Source organism: Mytilus californianus, unplaced genomic scaffold, assembly GCF_021869535.1.
Source record: "Mytilus californianus isolate M0D057914Y unplaced genomic scaffold, xbMytCali1.0.p SCAF_11, whole genome shotgun sequence".
NCBI classification, from domain to species: Eukaryota; Metazoa; Mollusca; class Bivalvia; order Mytilida; family Mytilidae; genus Mytilus; species Mytilus californianus.
The window spans coordinates 7,554,340-7,577,311 of record NW_026262593.1 but is presented as its reverse complement, the minus strand read 5'-3'; the positions used below and the strand labels follow the sequence as shown (position 1 = coordinate 7,577,311).

Below are 22,972 nucleotides of genomic sequence, written 5' to 3'. Positions count from 1 at the left end.
AGTAAAAAATTTAATTCTGGTATCTATGATGAGTTTATTTACATTTGAACGATTAAATATTGACAGATAATACAAAAAATACCAAACACGATATGGCAATGTCAATTTCAGTTCTCAAATAAATACCCAATAAAAAGCTTACAGTCCTGAAACAAGTGCATTTTACTGATATGTGCAGTATTTTCATTTGCAAGTTTCTTAATAAACCAGTTAGTCATGGCGTTGTCAGTTTATTTTCGACTAATGAATTTGAATGCCCTTAGTATTTTTCGCCTCTCTTACACATTCTACACCTGCTCCAAATCTAATGGCTTGCAACCTTCAATGTCATTCCGTCTCAGGCATGTACAAACCGACAGTTTTGCGAAAATTGAAGGTGTCTAGTCTTTTGTTGCAAATGTCACTTATTATACCAATGTCGTATTTCAAGTATCAATCTAATAATATGGTCCCTATGTTAATTTCTTTAATCTTGAATTCATTATTCGTACGCCATCTAATGCATGCTTGTCTACAGTTCCGGATGGTATAGGGGGTCATTGATACAGGCACTGCCTGTTATCTACTCATTTTTATTTACCCTCAATGGCAATGTTAAAAGTAAAATTTTATTTTATTTGCTGAACTACTTAAATTTAAGTGCAATTATCCCCATTTTTTTCTGCCTCTTTAATAATCCTTTTTATTTACTATCAAGAAAATGTTTGAAAAGAAATTGAATTGTATTTGCTACTTTCGTTTCAGTGCTACATATATTAACCATATCATTATGTTCAGTCTTATCTGATTTGAAATCTTACATTCGATAATGTGTTTCAGCAGGTGAAAGAAGTATGGTTGCTGCGTGAATTTTGTTGTGATATTGTAACTATCATGTTTATTTAGTTGGCCTAATTTGTTTTGTGTGGCCTTACAATATGTTTACATATTTATAGTGGTTTACAAAATAATATTGTAACTGTGTAGTTTAGAAATCACTGGAACAATCATAGATACTGATGGAATGATTAGAACTCTCTATTTGACTTACATAATAATTCTGGAATGATCATAATCTACGATGTGTAATTCAAACTTCTAACGTATTCTAGAAGTTTTCGTTCTAAAGTTTTCTAGGAGTTTCCCTTCTACAGTGTTCTAGAGATTTCCGTGACAACTATATATATACTGACACTAAAGTTAAACTTTGAGACATTAGACATTAATATTCTCAGAAGTTCTCTCAGTTGAATTGACACTTTTATTTACGAACAACATCATACTAGATTGTGACTTATTGGACGTAATATTCTGTTTAGATTTCCGTACAGTTACGAGAAGGATTCCGGATAAAGAAAAGACAAAGGATCGGACCTATATTTCGACAGTTAAGTTGACATTTCTATTTGTGTAATACTTCATGTAAACTTGTGTATAATAAATCTTGTTAAATTTTATTATTGATTTGTGTCTTTTGTTGGCTACAATTTAAAGGTGATGTCTGGCCGTAACAATATAAACATAAGAAAATGTGGTATGATTGCCAATAAGACAACCCCCCAAAGAAGACCTCTAACAACTGATGGGGAATGATTTAGAAATCGATGAGACCAACACAATTGCAAATGCATAATACAATACCAACGGTGCGGGTTTAAAGCCTGATGTAAAATATATTTTGCCGTAAAAAAACAGAAAAAAACCCAACAGCAATCCATTTCACTGAAATCTTTTGATTGTGTAATATCGTTGTCAATCATACCATATCTTCTTTGATGTATAAGCCGGTATCAACTGTGATATATATATTTCTCAATGCTTTTCAACTTCGTACTTTATTGGCCTTTTTTTTCCTTTTTTGATTCGAGCGTCACTGGTGTGTCTTTTGTAGACGAGCGCGTCTGGCGTACAATATGTTAATCCTGGTATTTATGATATTTTTTTTAAATATTTAGGCGCTGCTGTAACTAGATAAAAAAATAAAAATGTACACAACAGCCTAATTGATATTTTGTTTTCTTAAATCCTTTTTTTTTCAATAGCTCTTCTTCTTAATTTATAAATTTGAGACTTGATATCATCTACTTGTAATATACATGATATGCGTGATATATTCTATTGCAAGTGTAAAGTGATAGTTTCGATAAACATAGTCACACACCATTGAACTAACCAAAGACAGAAACATCAGTACCTTTGAAAAACAAGTATAACAAAAACATAAAAACTCCAGTTCAAATTCAGAGGAGAAGTCTGTAAAAAATGACATAATCAAACATTATCGACCAACAGAACGAGTGGGAAAAAAATGTCATAATCCTGACTAGCATAGATTAAGCATGAGGGGCATGAAGATAGATTTAATATGAGGGTTCATAGACCAATTAGTTTAATTTCATTTGATTTGATTCAATGACATAACAACTTGTCCCAAATCAGAAAGAGTATTTACGTCTTGTTTTGTCACATTTTGCCGCCAATTGTCTGCAAACTCTACAACATCATGCATAAGTATTTTAAATATGTTTTTTTCAGTATGCTGATTAAAGATTGTTGGATCTACAGTAAAACATTTTATTTTGTTGTCTTTAGGTCATTAGTTAAATCGGGGCCAGTTGGATTTTATATGGATTTTATCTTTACATATATCACTTTACCAACCAGCCTGATGGGTCTGTAATAGGCAATGTAATAGTTCATATATAGTTGAAATGGACATTTAAAACATAGCTTTTCAAACGTGTGCAAATTGTTTTAAACGTCGAGTATTGTCAACGTTATAACAACATCCTTGTTAATTATATTCTCAGAAACTTTATGTTAAAGATGTGTGAAAATATCTATTCTTGACATTTTGAGGTTGAAAACTTAATTTTACGGCAAGAGATGATTAAAATGTTTTCATTGTGCAGTTTATATTTAATTTTCAGTTGACATTTCAATATCGCCTGCAAATTGCGTATCTCTCTTACAGTTGATGCGATATACTAGGGTTGACGTATATGATGATTTCATGTGGAATAATGACAATGATACCAAAAAAGTATTATAGGACAATTACAGAGGTTAAGAATAGATAATTTCCTCTAATTCTTTGGTAATTTAACCCTTTCTGCACACATTGTTTAAAAAAATGTAATCAACGTGTGGTTGTCGATTATCTCGTAGATGGTTGGCTAAGTTAAAAGGTCATTACCTTAATCAGCTCACTGGATGAATCAAAATGTGCTAACAGGTGTTAGAGAAATTGACAACTTTATAAAAACGTTTACTATGCGGAGAAACATTGTAGTCTGACCTTCAGAAATTCTTGTTCAAGTTGTTCGCTACATGTATTACATATAAACATGTATTTAATAAAATGCAATGTTTTTTTTATTAAAAGTGGGCTTTTATTAATGTATCCTTCCATTTGATCTTGAGATGCATAAATAAATTTTTTGCGCATCAATGTCGTTAGTGAACGACATAGAAATCAGAATTCAGAAATATTGAAGGCACTAGAAGGCGTTTATTAAAATTGAAAATTCATCTAATAATCATTTGAGAAACAGATTCTTACATAATTACTCGTGGATTATCGGATTTATCAAATATCGATAGTTGAATTTTCGAATTTATCTATCTCGTTTTGATAAATCCGATAATCCACTGGTACATGCAAAAAGTAAGAATCTATATGTAAACGCCAAAGGTTTCAACATTTACTGAAAGCAAGCGAAAAATTAAAACTATTATTGTATGTATAAAATCCTGTCTTGCTAAAATCCAATATCAGTACCTGCCATTCTGAGTAGGTTTTATACAGCGAAATCATAAATGTACATACAAACCTGATATTATTCCAGGTCTATATCAAACTAAGCTGAATTGCATTACAAGGGGAAAAAATCATTTCGGTCTTAATTCAAACTATAAATAATCGAAAACATGGCATATTTTGGTATAAATATTGATTCACTCATAGGGTCTTTTCATCGGAAATAAACACATTTATTCTAAAACCAGTTGTTGGCATGATACGGGTTATTTTCTTCTCATATATTCTAACGGGAGAGATTGTGCTTGATTTTCATAGGATTTTCATAGGATGAAGAAATAATCTTTCAATCAGTTAAACTGAGGTCTGGAGCTGGCATGTCAGTAACTGCTAGCAGTCCTTTTTTAATTTATGTATCATTGTCATTTTGCTTAGTTTCTTCTGTTACTTATTCTGACATCGGACTGGGACTTCTTTTAAACTGAGTTTTAATGTGCGTATTGCTGTGTGTTTGTTTATTCTACATTAGCTAGAGGTATAGGAGGAGGGTTGAGATCTCACAAAACATGTTTTACCCCGCCGCATTTTTTCGCCTGTCCCAAGTCATGAGCCTCTGACCAATGTTAATCTTGTATGTTTTTCAATTTTAAAATTGAGAATGGAAATGGGGATAGTTCATTTATATGTTGTTGAGTTTAGTATGACGTTTATTTTCACTAAACTAGTAAACATTTTTGTTTAGGGGCCAGCTGAAGGCCGCCTCCGTGTGCGGGATTTTCTCGCTGTGTGAAGACCCATTGGTGGCCTTAGGCTGTTTTCTGCTTTGGTCGGGTTGTTGTCTCTTTGACACATTCCCCATTTCCATTCTCAATTTTATCATTCACAAAAATATAATACCATTAGCGATGAATGACCAATAGACTTATTACAATCTTTATCAATTAGTCGATTAAGCAATTATGAACAATTCCTAGCTTTCATTGCTTTATAAATGTTTTACATATATAATTGTTTGAAATTTACAATAGAAACTTTTAAATCAAGGTTTCTAAAATCTATACGGCTATAATAACATTTGCAGTATCAATTTAATTGCATCAGATGTGAATTTCGACGATTAATGTCTCTTCGGTGATGCTAGATGCCAAAATGTTAGAAAAACCACAATTTAATAAAAACGTTGAAGAGCTGTTCAAACCAAAAAAGAACCAAAAGTATAGCCAAATCCATACATGGAATCAGAGCCTTGAACGAGAAAAAAACATTTCTTCATCTAAAATGATTTCGATCTAACCATATCCGCATTTTCATACAAGTACCGAAGTACTAGCTACTGGGCTTGTAATATCATCGGGAATTAAAAGACTACAATCGAGGTATCAACCCAATGAAAGAAATGACATTAGCTGATCAAAATTTACTGCACCAGATGTACATTTCTCTAATTTGTGTCCGGAGTACAATATTATGAAATGAAAACATGATATAAACGTTGTGTTTGGTAAGATTTTGAGATGAGGCGTATGAATATCAATTGTATATGTAGAAAAAGAATATCTGCATACATTTTCTGCATACCGATTTTTGTTGTAGGGAGTCTTTTTACTGTCACTGGGAATTGCAATGTATGTCAGTCAATGAATAACCTCTTATAAAAAGGGGACAATAAGTATGAATCGGACAATTGCTAACCTGGTCATATACTGGTTGCTAATATTAAAGTTGGAATTAAAGTACTATATATATATATATATATATTCCCTTTAATTACCTCCTTTAATTCAAATACTAAAAATAAAAAGAAACAACCAAAGTGGTTTGATTTTTCTTTAATGAAAATGCGTAAACAATTAGAGGACAAGGAAAAACCATTTAAAAAATATAATAATGACCCTATATGAGAGGGAATTTCTTTAGTTTTTTTAAAACTTTATAGAAAAACTAGAAAAAATAGATATAAACAGTTTGGTAAAGATGTTATTGTACAATTAGACAATATGAGAGATAACAATCCATCCCTATATTAGGCCTTACTACAGTCTCGCAGTAATGAATCCTCTCCGAAAGGAGATACATCTAATATACCAAACTCAGATCGGTTTCACTATTTTGAAAAGCTTAATTCAAATTTTTTATCTGTAAATAAAGAACTAATTGATTCACTTAATGACCTAGAAAAGCATAAAATTTACACAGAATTGGATTATAAAATTACAGAAAAAACAGATAAATGAAGAGGTCAAATTACTAAAATACAATAAATCAAGCAGTTTTGACTCCATAATAAATGATATGCTCAAGTGCAGCCAATCATATGTGCTTAAATGTTTTGTAAAGAATTTTTAACAAAGTGTTAACAACAGGAAAATTTCCTGAAATATGGGCTAACGGATGTATTGTCCCAATACATAAAAGTTGGTCAAAAGATGACCCCTCAAATTTTAGAGGCATCACAATAGGTAGTTGTATAGAAAAACTCTTTTTAAAATACTTAGTAATAGATTAGAAAAGTTTATAACTCCAAAAAATATAGTTGGTCCAATGCAGATAAGATTTTGTAAAGAAAAAAGAACTAGTGACCACATGTTTGTACTTAAAACGTTGATTGATAAATATACTAAGCAGGGACAAAAACGCCTCTATACCTGTTTTGTTGATTTTTAAAAAGCCTTCGACAAGGTCTGGCACTTAGCCTTATTTTTTTAAATTTAGGACGCTCGGATTGAGTGATTTATTTTATAATGTAATTAAAGATATGTATCAAAAAACATATTTGTGTGTAAAAACTAAAAGTAACACACTAACTGAAAACTTCCCATCAGATGTTCGTGTCCGTCAAGGGAATAATCTGAGCCCTACATTGTTTAAACTTTTTATAAATGATTTACCAGAGATTTTTTATTCTAACTGTTGCCCAGTTTTGTTAAACAACAGTACCCTTAACTGTTTCATGTATACAGATGACCTCAATATGATTTCTGAAACTTCATCTGGATTACAAAATTGTTTGGACAATTTAATGGATTATTGTAATAAATGGGGACTAGAAATTAACATGAAAAAAAACAAAGTGTTAATCGTTAATAACACAGGAAGGATATCAAAGGCAAAATTCACATTTAATGGCCAGCTTATTAATAATAAGAATAAATATAATTATCTTGGCATAATATTCACTGTCTCGGGCAGATTTACAGATGCTAAGATCAATCTATATAATAAAGCACTAAAAGCCTTTTTTTTTTAAATTAAAAAGATATTTTATACATTTTAAACCTAATATTAAAACACTTTTACATCTTTTTGACCACATACTGAAGCCAATTTTATTATATGGCTCAGAAATTTGGGACCAATTCTCTCCAAATCAAAAGGGGATAACTATTTTTTCCAAATGTGTAAAGATTTAGTTATTGAAAAATTACATGTTAAATGTTTGTAAATATTCTCTACAGGTACCTAGAAGATCAACTAACCTAGCAATGATGAGAGAGTTGCGGCGATACAGCCTATCTCTTGAGGTTATTCTTAATATGTCTACATTTTGGGTCAGACTATCAGAACAAAATAACTCCCTCATTAAAGAAGCATGTGAAGAGTCTAAAATTTTATCTAAAAAATGTAACAACAATTGGTTGGGTAGCATTTATTCATTATTTAAATATCTTAGTTTAACACCAGAATATTTGTTAAATCACAAATCTAATATAAAGTCAATTATCAATAAAAGACTCAGAATTAAATACGACCTTAAAAAATATTTAGTGTTAATTAATTGTAAAAAAATAAATGAGTTATCCCAATTTAGATCAGTGCCCAAGAACTTGAAAAAGAAAAGGGAAGACACAAAGGAATACCCCCAGACAAAAGATTTTGTAAATTATGTAATAATGACATTGTTGAAGATGAAATTCATTTTCTTCTTCAATGTCCATCACTTAAATCTGAAAGGTCCAGTTTCAATTTAGATTTATCCTCTAAATTTACTAATTTTAAATTTCTAAATGACCAATCAAAACTTATATGATTGATGTCAAATGAAGATCCAATGATTAATAACATAATGATAAAATTAATAGATAGTTTAATAAAGACTAGTAGAGCAAAATTAAGTAATAAAACATGAGTAGCCCCCAGCTCTTCCTTCAATAATAAAACGGTACTGATTGTGTTCACTCGCTCATTATCTTTGGGAATACACTGTGTTTGTTGTCTCCCTTTTCCGATAAAGTTTTATTGTCATGTATTGAAATAGTTCAATAAAAAAAATCACCACAATTATTTGTACACATTAATTTAAACTGTAATTGTTCGGCTCCTTGGGGCGTCTTGATTGACAAATAAAAATTGTTGTTGTTGTTGTTGTATAAAGACTTAACTGAAAACTAAATTGCAAGCTCATCTTCATTGCTGAAAAGGGGAATTTTAGATAAATATTATTACATCCAGTTTACTTGATGATAAACTCATTATAGATACTGGGATTCATATTTTGTACACCAGACGCGCGTGTCGTTTGAAAGAGAATATCTAATAATTAAATATTTATTGCATTACATTATGTGCGATAACATAGTTTAGAATAGATTTATCTAAACTATGATTGTCTTGTTTTCTAAAACAAAAAACAAAAGAAACACATGTTGCAAACTTTGTTTGAAAATAAGCTTCAACGTTTAATTCTCTTCTGTAATTGTTCAATTCAAAGCGAATTAAAACCTACTTACATTCATAAACAGAATTCCGCCAGGAATCACCACATATTTGAGCCAAATTCCCTCGACATGGTTTATTACATTCGTTTACATTTTTCTTTTTGTAAACATTTGGATCGCCCAAAGAATCACCACAAAAACACTGATTGGAATTCTGTAAAATAATAAGTAACTTAGAAAGTTACGAAATGTGCTATGAATGCCAATAAGAAATGAATGACCATAGACAAGAGATCGTTGATGTATCCGAATATATGTTAAAAACAACAATAAACGAAATGTAAATTAATAATGGTAGATATGAGACTGTCACCAACCACTGACAAATAGGCTCTTGACTTCAGACAGACACATCAACTCCAATCTGGTACATTTTATGAACAGTACTTCCACTAAGTCATACAAATAAGACCACAAAAAGACTTACCTTTTCGTTATTTTCTTGCTTTGTATTTCAGCTTTCCAGAAATTTCACATTTTCACTACTGGAAAGCTTAAATTTCGTAAAGTCCAGATCATTGATGATGACGGAAAGTGTCAAACGCACGTGCTAGCAGACTACAAATGCAAAGTGTGAAATCATGAAGTCCGACAAATCGGGAACGTTTTTCCAGTTGTTAACAGACACCCATATTTGAATAAGAGCAACAGGAACCTTTCAAACATTTCGGTTTTCATGATTTCATGCATTGCATTTGGATTCTTCAAGTGCCAGTTCAGTTCAACATCTACTTTAATCATCAATAAAAGACTTGAAGGTACAAAGGAGTTTTCAAATATCTGGAAAGATGAAGGGTACATAAAAACCAAGACCGTAAACCAAAAGTTAAGTCTTTTTGGCGTTGATATATGGTCTTATTTGTATTATGTAAGATGTTCGAAAGCTAATTTTCTGTCTTTCCTGCCTTGTCAAAAATAAGAATGGAGAGGTAGCATATATGAACTAATGCTTGAGGAATCTCGTGTAGATGTGTGCAGGAACACATTAATCAAGTGAAATAAAATAAAATATTAAACAAATACGTAATATAGAAAACAAGCAAAAACAAAGAGAAGGAGAAAGGAAGAGAAAAAATTATGGGTCCATGACCCAACTCCTGTAAAATCAGTTGCGTAGATTTTCCATAGCATGTCATTGGTTACAACTTACTTGTAATCCCAGGTACCGGTGTCCATTACATGATTGTTTGCACATTTCAAGTCTCATTTTGTCATCATGATGGTCATCATCTAACATTCTATTGGAGTCATCTAAGTAGCAACCAAGGTATTTAATTTCTGAAGAAAAAACTGTATCGCATAAATACCATTTATATAAAGCTAACATGCAATATCCGTATACAGTTTAGCGTGTTGAAGTCCCAACTGTTACCGTCGAATAAAAATATAATCATATTACAATTTAATCTTTTTTCAAGCTGTGTTATAATATATCACATATAAAATGTTAAATAAGAAATTATGACAACAAAAACATGTTTAAACTATCATCTTATACCTGGTATCTTTGGTGAGTTTTTGATTAAAAGAAAATTCAGAAATAAGAATCAACCACAATAAGACATTGGGGATAATGATAACAAACATTGTCATATATTCATAAATGAAGACGGGTTGTTATGGCAAGTTTTATGTCTTTTGACCGTCAAAATTCTAGTGATCAAATTTACGAATTAACATTTTTGGTGAGTTTTGATCCTATAGCGACTCGGTGGTGAACTTTGTTTAAGGACGCTTCGTCCATGAGGGCATTACCATTGGAATAGATAGTGCTGCTATGCAGACATTAAATATCTGACGCCATTTACTGGATCTGGTTTTAATAATGTTAATGATGCTGCACATGCCGGCTCCTTTCAACATCACTTTGTTTGTAATGGTGGTTGGCCAACATATCTGGCGATTTCTTGCAAAATTCTAGTGTGTATGGTGTTTAATTTGTCTCTATCTGTCTTGATTATCATCTAACATTCTGCATCATAAACCTTTCATATAATTAGTTTCCTATATAGCTACTGAATTGGTTAGATGTCCATATTTTGCGTTTCTCATAGATGCTGCTCTTGCCGTCTTGATTCTAGTTGTTATGTCTGGTTGTGGTCAATCTGGTTCGTAATGTTTCCGTTTGATGAAGCTATGTTATTGTAAGAATTTCTTTGTATTGGACAATATGTTTGAGTCAATAACACGGTTAATATTTTGACAACAGTTCTAAATAATGCTCATGATTAAATTTATACATAGTATTCTCCATCGCATCTTCATATACATCATTGTCTGTTTCTATCTTTGTATTTATATCAATAATGACTATCATAAGTTCATGTTTAGAAATTTCTGCTGTTACATTTTTCAAAATTCTCCTCTCTAACTTTCTCTAAAGCTTCATTCGTTGGTTCATAACATTGTACTAAGATCAAATTTATACATTTGGAATAAAATCGAGCTGTTTTTATTATTTTATAGATAGGCTGACATTCCATGTGTATTTTTAGATGGCTTTGGATATACTTAATGTTTCTCAACATTCATTTTATTCTGTCTGTTCATAGCATTGTCTCATCACTTCTGACCTTGGTCTTTCCTGTTCAAGTCAAATGCTCTTCAGGTTACAAACAATATTATTGATTTGGTCATTACTTGAAAATTTACTATTCATAAGAACGTTAAACGCATTTAACATTATGACTTTTCTACCCAGATTTGGAACAGCTTTTGTTTTAAATTTCATACTTGATAGTGGACTGTCAACTGTTTCAATTTTTTTCACACAGTAGGGATTTTTTTTGTAGATAAAGAGCGTGTCAGGGGTAATTCATAATATGCCCAGTATCTTTGGGGGAGATTCAATATAAATATGTAAATTAAAGTAAATTTTTTTGTAAACGAGAGCGCAAATAACTACATTATATTAGACAAATACGTCAACGGGCAATCAAACACCTTTTTGATATGATGTTAATCAATGTTTTTCTCTGATGACCGAAGTTGTTCTTGGATGCATTCAAAAGTTTTTAAGAGATCTGTCAAAATATGGTATGCTTACGAAAAACTTTCATCAAAATAAAAAAAAGTGTAATTAAAGTCACAAATCGGAAAGCCTGTACCGTTGTTCAAGCTTAAATTTGTCAAGTCTTGAGATCATTCACAGTATACTTACAGCGAGGAAGACATTTTTACAGTAAAAGGGTGGAAAAAGATAATTAAGGGGCTAGCAAACTGACAACGTCATGGCAAAAAAAAACCGAAAAAAACGACCAAATGATAAGCAAGAGAACTCAAAACAAAACATGTAAAACTAAAGACTGAGCAGTACTAACCCCAGCAAACACCGGGGGTTATCGCAGGCGCCCCGGAAGGGTGAGTAGATCCTGCTTCAAATGGGAGGTTGCAAAGTCATATATTAAAAAAAGCCAAAAGTAGTATACCGCTGTTCAAAAGTCAAAATTCGATTAAACAAAAACAAAGCCGGATAACAAACTAACACCGAGGGAAACACATCAACTATAAGAGGAAAACAACGGAACAACAGAAACACTGAACTACAACAAAAGTTGTATATAACGTTACATTTTTCTACGCATGGTAAATACTGCACCGTTGGCATGTTTACAGGACGCTTGTAATTATATTCTTGTTGAAGCGTTAGTAATAGTGTCGTTAGATAAAAAAAAGTCAGTAGATAGCCATCGGACATTAAAAAATCATAAAACGAAGATATACCCTAATACAATGACAAAGAAAGAAAAAACGACCAAAAAAACTAACTAAAGTCTACAAAATAATACATAGAAAACTATTAATAAACCGGCAGTGAATAAGTTGCGCCAATTTAAAAGAGACGAAGAGGAATGCTTTTGACAAAGCTTAAAACTTTTAGTTTCTTTTTGGTCGTATATTACATCATAGAACTTGCACATTAGCTATCGTATAGTACATTATGGAGCTAAATACTTATAAATTATTAGTTTTAACTTTTTTTAACATTCATAGTATAGTTAAATCCAGAAAGAACTTCCGAGCCTCAATTTAAGTTTGGATTAATATACAAAAGACTGATATTTGTCAGAAAATATCTCGACGGTTTATTGTTATTTAATTACTGTTACGGTTACAAAGAGAGTGTATTGTTTATTATTACATGAAACCGAAACGTAGATACAAACTATGTATAAGTATCAACTATGCACGCTCAACCTTTATCCCCTCAAAAATAGATGATAAAAAGCTACGTTTTTACTATATGACTTACCAAATGAATTAACTATCTGTATCATGAAAAATGTCCAATTTAGAAAGTAATACAAAGTTCTAAAACTTTTAAATTGAATAATAAGCATGATGCCAAATGCAACTTTGTCTCTACAATTTACATTATGTCCGTTTCCAAGCATTGACTCATTATGTATAAAAAGTTAATTTAAATGATTCGTTTTAATCGTGGAAGCTTACAACCGTTGTTAAAGTATAATATTTATATGTACGCAACAAAACATTTGATTGTTTTGCTTAAAGCTTTGTGAATTTCGTCTAGGGAAAATGCCATGAATTAATACATTTTAGCCCTTCTATCACTAATTATTTGAAATGACGATCAAATATGTCCCACATGATTGTTTAGCATTGTAGCAATTTATTGACATCGGTAATCAATGCTGATAAAAAATATATGATACAAACTATCAAGCATAAACATTATTTTTAAATGATTTTACTTAAACACGCGTCTGGTGAAACAAATGGTAAGCCTTAAATCTTTGATGAGTTTTACTAAGACAACCAATAACCCTAACGATTGATTAAAAATCCAAGTCGTAAGCAAAGTTAGCAGTAAATGATTGTGCGGAGGCCAGAATGGCACTGCCTATTGTTGACCCATATTAGTCATGTTTAAAGCGTATGAGTATGAAATCTGAATAGATCGAGGACGTTTTCTACGTCATGCCTCTATTACACCAACAATCCAATTCAGAGTTAAATAAAAATATAAAGATTAGTAAAGAGTACATGTGGTATATTTTCGATCACAGGACTGTATTTGTTTTGAAATGTAATACATCAAAAATGCACCGCATCAGTAGTGATGTTGACCATAAGTCTCTACAAAATCGTCTTTAGTTTTTTTGGTTGTAATCTACTTAAATAGTTTATTGTTTAAGAAGCATATTACTTTTTGAATGTAATTTAGGGTTGATAACACTTGTTAAATTGAAATTAAAAGGGGTATGTAGAGTGAATGTCATTGAGAGAGCTAAAAAAATATCAAGTATCCAACAAGCGACTTTTCGCAGTAAACGAATGTGTGCACCATGTTCAGTTAAGACATGTAGAGATTTGGCCACAGGTTAAAATGCTATTGACACAACTATTTTTTGTAAAGTGTGTCAGTACAGCTTTAATTCAACTGTAGACTAAGTTAAGTAGAGAATAATATTTTGAATAAATTTTAGTACATGTTTTAAAAAATTTCCAATTGACATTATCCATCAAATATCACAACACATACAGAGTAAATAATTCTTAACACAAACGGAAAACCTTACAATCAGACGTCAGTCCTGCATTCTTTTGGAATCTCCTATGAAGATTTAGAGTGGGTCATTATTCATGTAATCGGAAATTCTAAATAGTTTATCGTTAGCCCAGTAATCGGCACTTTTGACATGATATGTCATTGATACCATTATTTTCAGTGAAGGTTCACGACTTTTTATTTTTTTTTTGTTCAGTCTGGCTAGAATATTGCACATTTTACAAAGATAAACTTGTGATATAACAATTAATACAAGTTCATATTGCCACATCACATACATTTTAACATACGCAGTTATGAACCCTTAATTATGTATTACTTGTACTGTTACGTCAATTTTGGTCCAATTTTTTTTCATAATTTTTTCCGCTGTGCTTTTTTAGAGTAAACTTTAACCGCAACTTCCGATCAAGAAAAGTGTTGTGTCCAATGATTTAATATGCGCACCTTTCGGTTACAGAATATTTTGGATCAGCCAAGCTTTTTCTGGAGCTTTAACATATATATAAGGTCCGAGAAATGAAAATGAACAAAATCTTCGTTATTTGACAATCTGTTCAAAATATGCTGACTTTGGAGCCTATAATGTATTTTCTGAAGAGATTTGATTTGCTCGTCATTTAGGCTTTTGAAATAGATCCAGGACCACATTTCGATCTTTTTGATAATTTAACATGTTTAAGATGAAGATGAAATTCAAGGCCACATTTTGGCTAATGTGAATCTAGTTCAGCACTTTTTATGAACTGTTTATATTTTCGAAACATTAAAGTTTTCTACGCCATACGGAAGCCCATTTAGGACATACCAAAGATATAATTTGAATTCTATATCACAAATTTAATCCGTTATCACGAATTGTATAATTCGTTATCACAGATTTAATTTGTGGAATTCGTTATTACAGTTTTCGTAATTTGTAATTACGAATTAAATTCGTTATCACATTTTTTTGTAATTTGTAATAACATATTAAAATCGTTTTAACGAATTGTATAATTGGTTATAACGGATTTCATTCGTGATAACGAATTTGTTGAATTAGTTATCACAGTTTTTTTTATAATTCGTGATTTCGGATTAAATTAGGCATCACAGATTTTTAGCTCACCTGACAAAGGCTAAAGGATGTTCGCTACTATTGTTTTTGACACTTTGTCAGAAATTCGGAATCCTCAAGTTTTATCCATGTAGAGCCAATAACATACTTGTTTTCTGATCATATTCGCTATAATAATTCATTGAGAGTTTTTCTCTATCTATTATAATTTTAAAGATAATAGACAAAACATAAATTAAAAAAAATGTCAATAAAAGAAAATTACTACTACAAGGAGTCTAAAAACTTTGATGTAAATAGACAGTAGGTAGATTTCGTCATTCTAAACAATTCTCTATCAAGACAAATTTGTATTTTACCCTTATGTTCCATGTTAAACCATGTCGGCCATGTTGTTTGGCAGGCGACATCATCGCACACATTCCTTAAACTAGATACCCTTATTTATTTCTCTCACTTCACTTCACTCCAGGCTAGCCTTATCTACTTTTGCACATTACATTCTATACTAGTCAACAAAAGAAACGAAACACAAGTTTAAACTCCAATTTATCATAAAATATAATAAATATGAAAAACTGTTAAGCTATCCAATGAAAAACATTCATTTGCAAAGCAAATGCATATGATTAAAAGAATCTGACCAAATTGGAAAGTGAGAAAATACTGTGTTATTGAACATAGGGGTAAAATTCATTTTGCGGAAAATTATGACAAAAGTCGGCACTTAATTTCGAAGATAGGAACAAAGTATTCAAATATCTGCAAAGGTATTCAAAAATCTAAGTATACCATGGCACGGATAGTCTTACCAATATTTGGCATATCATTTTGATTTTATTTGTGTTTTCAGTGTTCTTAACATCGCATTTGATTTGTGCTTTCACCTACTTCGATTCTAGCATCACATTTTAATTTCATATCGGCGAACCAAATTGTAAGCATCATGTGTCTATGAGGAGTTTTGACACAAGAATAGCTTATTCTAAGCTTTAACAATGATCTCCAAAAATTTGAAGAAAAATTCATCAAAGTAAAAAACTTCTCAAAAAATTTAAATCATAATCCTTTTTTGTTTATTAAAAATAACATTTTTTATGTTTGTTGGCTATTGCAATTGATGTCAATCTAGGTGACATTTCTGTGTACCCTTTTCGTCGACATGGTAATATATATTTTATGAAGAATATCACATACGAGGGATTGTACAGAAACATGAAAGAAGTGTGCCTTATAGACATATTTCACTTTCCGCTATATTTACAATATCCCTTTATTGAATAAGTCAAATTTTGAATTGAATACTGATCTTATCTATTATACTGAAGATGAATTAAGAACACCCAATCGAAAAAGCCTAAGAAATTTTCTATTTCGTTCCGTTCTAAAATTCAATTTACATTAATAGACGTACGAAACATAAAAAAAGAGATAGAAATAGTTTCTTTTAATTGATTATTGAACAACACACCTATTGAGCAAAGTATTTTAGATAGTAGATTAGCGGTCTATGGTCGATAAATCATATGTTTAAGGGGTCACAGATAATCCAAGTCTAGGTGGAAGGGTTTTACAAATGAATGATTCAATATATAATCGTGATAAAATGACGTAAAAAGCTGAAAAGCCTACGAAATTGTCAATTTTGGTCTGTTTTGTCTGAAAAACTTCGATCCCTTTGTAAAATTACCTCGTACATAGGCCTTCTTTTACAATCGTCGTTTTTTTGGTTACCCATTATTATATTTATGACATTATACATTTTATAGCAGAATGTGATTAACAAGATAAAGATCAAATCGCTTTTATCTTAAACTTATACAAGTGTTAACCTCGGTGATCTCATGACATTTTTGAGTGTGGTCATGGGTTCGAACAAAGGCCGGGTCAAACCAATCACTTCAAATTGGTATTAGTATATAACGTATCTTATCAATAATAGTATAGAGATATACATAAAGCATTTAAGATAAGCTAATCATTTAATATTTATGAAAAATAGTGCGCCAAACATATAAGTATTAATTGGATGCTAACCGGGTTTGATTCATTATGTCTGGATATAGATGTATTAACAGTTACTTCACATATTTGATATGAAGTAATTGGGTTTTGTATATGTACATACAGCATAATTAACCTAGTCATATGTCTCTTTGTATTTATAACATAAACGGTACCAATTTACCTTACTGCACCAGATGCGCATTTCGACTATGTATGTCTCTAGCATCACTACCGTGATGCTCCAGTCCAAATATTTGTAAATCCTGGACTTATACAAACGTTGATGAGCTGATCAGAAACAAAAAGGAATAAAGATATAGCCAAATATAGACATGGAATCAGAGTTTTACATGAGGGAGATTTATTTCTTAATTTATAATTATTTCCATCATTTTAACAGCGAATTTCAATCAAAACAATATCTGTATTTTAATGCCAGTACCGACGCACTAACTATTTTTCAATGATAGCATAAGCGTGCTTAACAACAATGGTGGATGCAGAGAATAGGTTTAGTCAGCAGCAACCGATAACGCAGCGAAAGTTGAACAAATCACTGACATTATAAAGTGAACTGACATAGCAATTATAATGTTAAAATTCGATATAGCTTGCTAAAAATGTAAATATTTCAGTAGAAGAAATTTGCAACTAATTTAATATTATTTTTCAATTTTTTATGTATTTTTTAGATATGTGATAAATAGATGATATATCACGAACTTGTCTATATCGACTTTGCTATAAATCTGTAACATTAAACAAAATATCATACGGTACTACGAGATAAATAAACTCTACCAACTGAGATACCTGATTGAATTTTAAGCAGTGATTATATTATCGACGTACAGGAGCAATTGTATCATATAATTCATTTGTTTCTGCAAGGAACTCTCAATACTGATTTTGCTTGTATCTTACAGAATGAAAATTACATAAGAACTGGTAAATTTTGGGGAAAAAATAATTTTGAAAATTTATTCATTACTAATCATACTTACCAAACGAATATATTAATTGTGTCCTGTAAAGAATCCAAATAAAAGCTTCCAACGTTATTCTTACATAGAGTAACATATCTATCATGTTTCAGAAAACGAATTTGTCTAATAAATAAACAAGCTTTTCACCATAACATAATGCCGTTCATGTTAGCAAAACATACTATATTTGATTTGTTAAACGGCAAACTATATCTGCTGTATCGATAGGGTACAGTTAATCGCTTTTATTATAGTTCCAAAAGGGATTAAGGCTAAATTTGATATAAATACAATGACTTCCTTGTTTGCAATATTAATATAGTGCAATTTTTCGTCAATTTAGTTTTTATATCGTATAGCAAAACGAGATAAATACAAAACAATGGCTTCCTTGTTTACAATATTAATGTAATGCAATATTCCATTCTGAATAAAAGGACACTCTCAGATATAATTAAAGTGAGTTCAATACTTAAATCTCTTTAACTATTTATAGTGAAATCATATCTTTATTGAAACAATATAATACAACAATGATTCAAGTGTAAAATGTTACCAATGCAATGCTGTAATTAGGTCTGTAACACCAAACTAACATAAATGTTAGATACATTTAAATATGCTCATTCACTGTTCTACAATCAATATGTCGATACCTGTATTTTGGCATTGCAGAAAGTCATGTTTTTTCTCTGTGTTAATGATGTCTTTATTCTAAATCCATTGTATGTTGGATGTGTACCGATTAATTCTTTTGTCTTACATACATGATTGTTTATTAGTTGTTATTGGCTTTGAACTGGCTGTGAGTAATTGCGAGTACTCTCATATCTGTTATTTTTAGTCTTTTTAGTTGAAGGGAAGTATAAATATCCTGCCACGTCCGGTTTGAGTTTTTGTTACTTTTTTTTCTGTTTTGTATCAATCTGATGAGTTAAGCCATATTTTCAACAGATTTTTATAGTTTCTTCATATGTTGTACTGTTACACCACTGCAAAAAGGCTTGATCGCGGCGAGAGCTAATTCAAATATTTTTACAATTTAAAGCATATTTTTAAAATCAGACAAAAGGTCCTTCAATATACTAAAACTCAAGTCTAAAGAAAAATTACTTATTTACAAATAAAATTCAATACTAAGATAAGGTGATAAAAATTAAAATCACTTTAAATTTATACAACATTTTTATATTTTACAATATATTCCAACTTCTTTTAAGAATGAAACAATATTTTTAATTGAAACACTATCAAATAAATCATTCATATAATTGACATTGAAATGCTTCAAACGAATATCAGCAAAGTCAATACAATTTATTAAAACATTTTTAAAGGTATACTTGCAGTTGCAAGGTTTACATTGTGGTTCATCTTCAATTTTTAGAAGATACTCATGTGTTATTCTTGTATGACCAATACGGCATCTAGAAATAGCACATTGATCTTTTCTGCAGATAAAATTATTAAAAGGTTAACCTAATTTAGGTTTAAGTTCATGTAATTTATTATCATCTTTTTTACTCCATTCATTTTTCAATATATTTAAAACATATTCTCTAATATCAGATCTAAAATCGGTATATGTTATATCACAGTTAGATAAAGGATCATCCAGGGCATTTTTGCTTCCTGGTCTACAACCGTGTTTCCATGGATTCCAACATGACTCGGTAACCATAGAAAAATTATTTCTTTATTTAGAATTTTTAAATTCCTCATTACGTATAAAATCTTGAGAATTATCCGATTTTTAATTTTAGTATGTTGTATAGCTTGTAAGCATGAAAGTATCAGAACATATATTAGATTTTGATTTATCTGAAGACTGAAGTAATAAATTTCAAAGCCAAAATTATTGCCTTTGCTTCAGCAGTAAATATGGATGCGATAGCTGGCAAACGGTGAGTCGCAGCTCTGTCTCCAAAGACAGCAGCAGATGCAACTTGGTTACCATCCTTCGATCTATCTGTATAGACAGTTGAAAAATCTAAATAATTTGCCTTAATTTCAGCAAAATGTTGTTGAATTAAAAGAGGGTTTGTTTCAGTTTTATTGTATTTACGGAGATCAAATATCATTTTCGTTTTGGGAAGTTCCCATGGAGGGCATTTGCAAGTTTCAACTTGAGCAACAGATTTTAAATCAAAAGTGGTTAAATGTGGTTTAAACAAATTCCAAATAGTGGAATTTTATTTTCATGTTTTGCAAATATATCTTCATAAATGGGATTAAAAACACAGTTGTATGGAGGATTTTCTGTATATGCTTTTAGCTTGACAGCGTATTGAAGTCCAAGCTTCAAACGTCTGTTGGAGAGTGAGTGCTCATCAGCCTCTACATACAGACTCTCTACTGGTGAGGTTTTAAAGGTGCCAAGACAGAGACGCAAACCCTGGTGATGAACAGCATCGATAATCTGTACGTAGAACTTCCTTGCAGAGCCATACACTATTGAGCCATAATCTAATTTAGATCTAACTAGAGATCTATATAAATTTAGTAAAATGTTGCGATCAGCACCCCAGTCAGTGCTGCCGACAACTTTTAAAATATCTAATGCTTTTAAAGATATTGATTTTAACATTTTGATATGGGGTAGAAAGCTTAACTTTTTATCAAAAACTAACCCACGAAATTTGGTTTCATCAACCATTTTAATTGGGTTTCTATATACGGTGAGTTCTAGATCAAGATGCAATTTTCTTTTGTTACAAAAATTTATATTAAAGAATAATATTTAGTTTGGTCTTAAATTCCTGAAAACAAATAAAAACAATATTCAAAGTTTCTATTTTTTGGGCTCGGTAAACAACATCTCCGTTAAAATTTTGATGTGTTACTCCGTTTGAAATAAGTTCTTTATAGGTACAGTCAAACTTACAAACCAAATCTTGGTAGAATTTAGTAAAGGTTTTAAGTAGGGATGTCAACGAGTACTCGAGTACTCGAGTATCGCTCGGTAGTACCGAGTATCGAATACCAAAATGATACTCGACTAATCGTTTTTTTTTTGTTAGAATGTTGTTGCCTTCTTAAAGAATTTTTTTTTTATTAAAAGCGCCTCCCGGGAAATTTAATATCAATCAAAATAATAATACGCTTCGAATGTTTGCGTTTAATTGTCATTTAAAATTCCCTCATGCGCTATGAACAAGAGCACCTTTCCAAGGCCTGCACTTTTAGCTAATCGTGTCCTAGTCATTCTACCAAGGTGACCTCTGTACCGCCAGAGCAAATATTTTTATCAGCAGGACTGTTAGTTACGTAAACAAGGTGGAAAAATTGAATTGTCCCAGAAAAAGTTGACAAGATAATATTTCTAAATAAGAACAAATTCGTTGCACCCTGGGTCGACCCTCAGAGAATGGTTAAAGTCCTAATCATCACCCCTTTGTTGATCATAAATGTGTTTCTTTACGATTCCCAAATACTGTTGTTTTAGTTATAAATTTTCTATAGATATTTATTAATTAATTAATTAGATTATTTCCTGTTTACATAATTAGTATATGTAGTAAATGAGCTATTAATTATGGTATAAAATTCCTGGGACTATTATCTAGTCCAAGGTATTAATGTTGAGGGTTTTACGTCCATAAGACAACTCCCCACAATCAGTAAATTGGGTTTAATTTTGTGTTTCCATTTTGTATATGTTTTTCAGAGCGAGTACTCGAGTATCGCTCGGTAAATCCAACGAGTACTCGATTAGTAAATCTTCACCGAGTTGACATCCCTAGTTTTAAGTAATCTGTGATAAAGAAATCCCTGCCTAAAACATTTACCAGTAATACATAGATTACGTTTGTTGAAATCCAAAACGTAACTTCAGACACGGGCAAATGCATATTCAGGACGAGAACATGTTGACGTGAGTTGAACGCTGCTTTGTTCTAGATCGACCGACTGAGATTTTTATTGTGCTAGTTCCCTAGGTAACAGCTCGAAAGAAGGCAAGACACCTTACTCGAACGAATTACTCTGACTCCGGTCCGACCAGTCTTTGCTCTTACAGCTAAATGCAGTGAGCTTAGCGGAGAAGCAGTACATACCAATTATCACGTCATTGGTTTGACCCGGTCGGGTATCGAACCAACAACACCCCGCACTGAAGGAAAACACGCTACCCCGAGACCAACGTGGCAGGCTGTTTTTATATACTGAAAACCCCATACTAGTAGATGATTCTTTATTTACTATATTCTCATACTCAAAGTCACGGGTTCTTAAGTTTCTATAAATAACCGTTATGGTTTACGACATAAAATATATTATAAAATTATTTTGTACAATAATTATTGTTAACGTTGAATTTGAGAACCTATAAATTTCAAACTCAAAATTTGTAAATGTCAACACGTCATGTAAATAATTATTTACTATATATTGTTGCAACCGATCGTTCCGTCTTCTCAAGTCCTTATTTGTGTTAGCTGATCAAACAATCTCGCCTCGGTAAAGGCAAGAGAACCCTGTTATTATACCGCTTAGCAGTGTTATCATAGAGGTATAAAGTTGTTTAGGTAAGTGAGCTCGGTCACCTAGAAAAGTCTAGATGGGGTAAACAAAATAGAGAATATTTGAACAATTAAATAAAGAATAGAGAAAAATGTGGCCAACAATATAAAGGATAGAAAATGGTGGGATGCCAAAGTTTAATGAAAACAAAAAAGAAAAACGGATAAGAAAAACATTAGAGAAAAACAGCCTATACATAAAGATCACATAAATGACAACCCATTGACCAGACCCTCAATGAGGTTTTTGTAAAATCTTTTCTAGTTGTGTTACTTTAATCCGATTTTTGCACGAAGCAGATGGTATTTGGTCCCAAAATTGCAACATCATCAATCCTTAACATTATATAAATTTTCATATCTCACAACAATACTGTTGTATATGACATATGCTGAAGAACTCCACAACATG

The 22,972-nt window shown here is 31.3% G+C and overlaps 1 protein-coding gene across 2 annotated transcripts in view; it reads right to left on the bottom strand.

Annotated features, from left to right (window-relative positions):
• LOC127719472 (uncharacterized) overlaps positions 1-18,323 on the bottom strand; it is a 67,288-nt gene extending 48,965 nt beyond the window's left edge. For both annotated transcript variants that reach the window (XM_052225621.1, XM_052225622.1), the window contains exons 1-3: positions 18,059-18,323; positions 9,605-9,732; positions 8,467-8,608 (exon numbers count right to left, since the gene is read on the bottom strand). In XM_052225621.1, the coding sequence (XP_052081581.1) occupies positions 8,467-8,608; positions 9,605-9,732; positions 18,059-18,143 (355 nt within the window). In that variant the 5' untranslated portion in view covers positions 18,144-18,323. The remainder of the gene's footprint in view (positions 1-8,466; positions 8,609-9,604; positions 9,733-18,058) is intronic.
• Between the last annotated feature and the right edge of the window lie 4,649 nt (positions 18,324-22,972).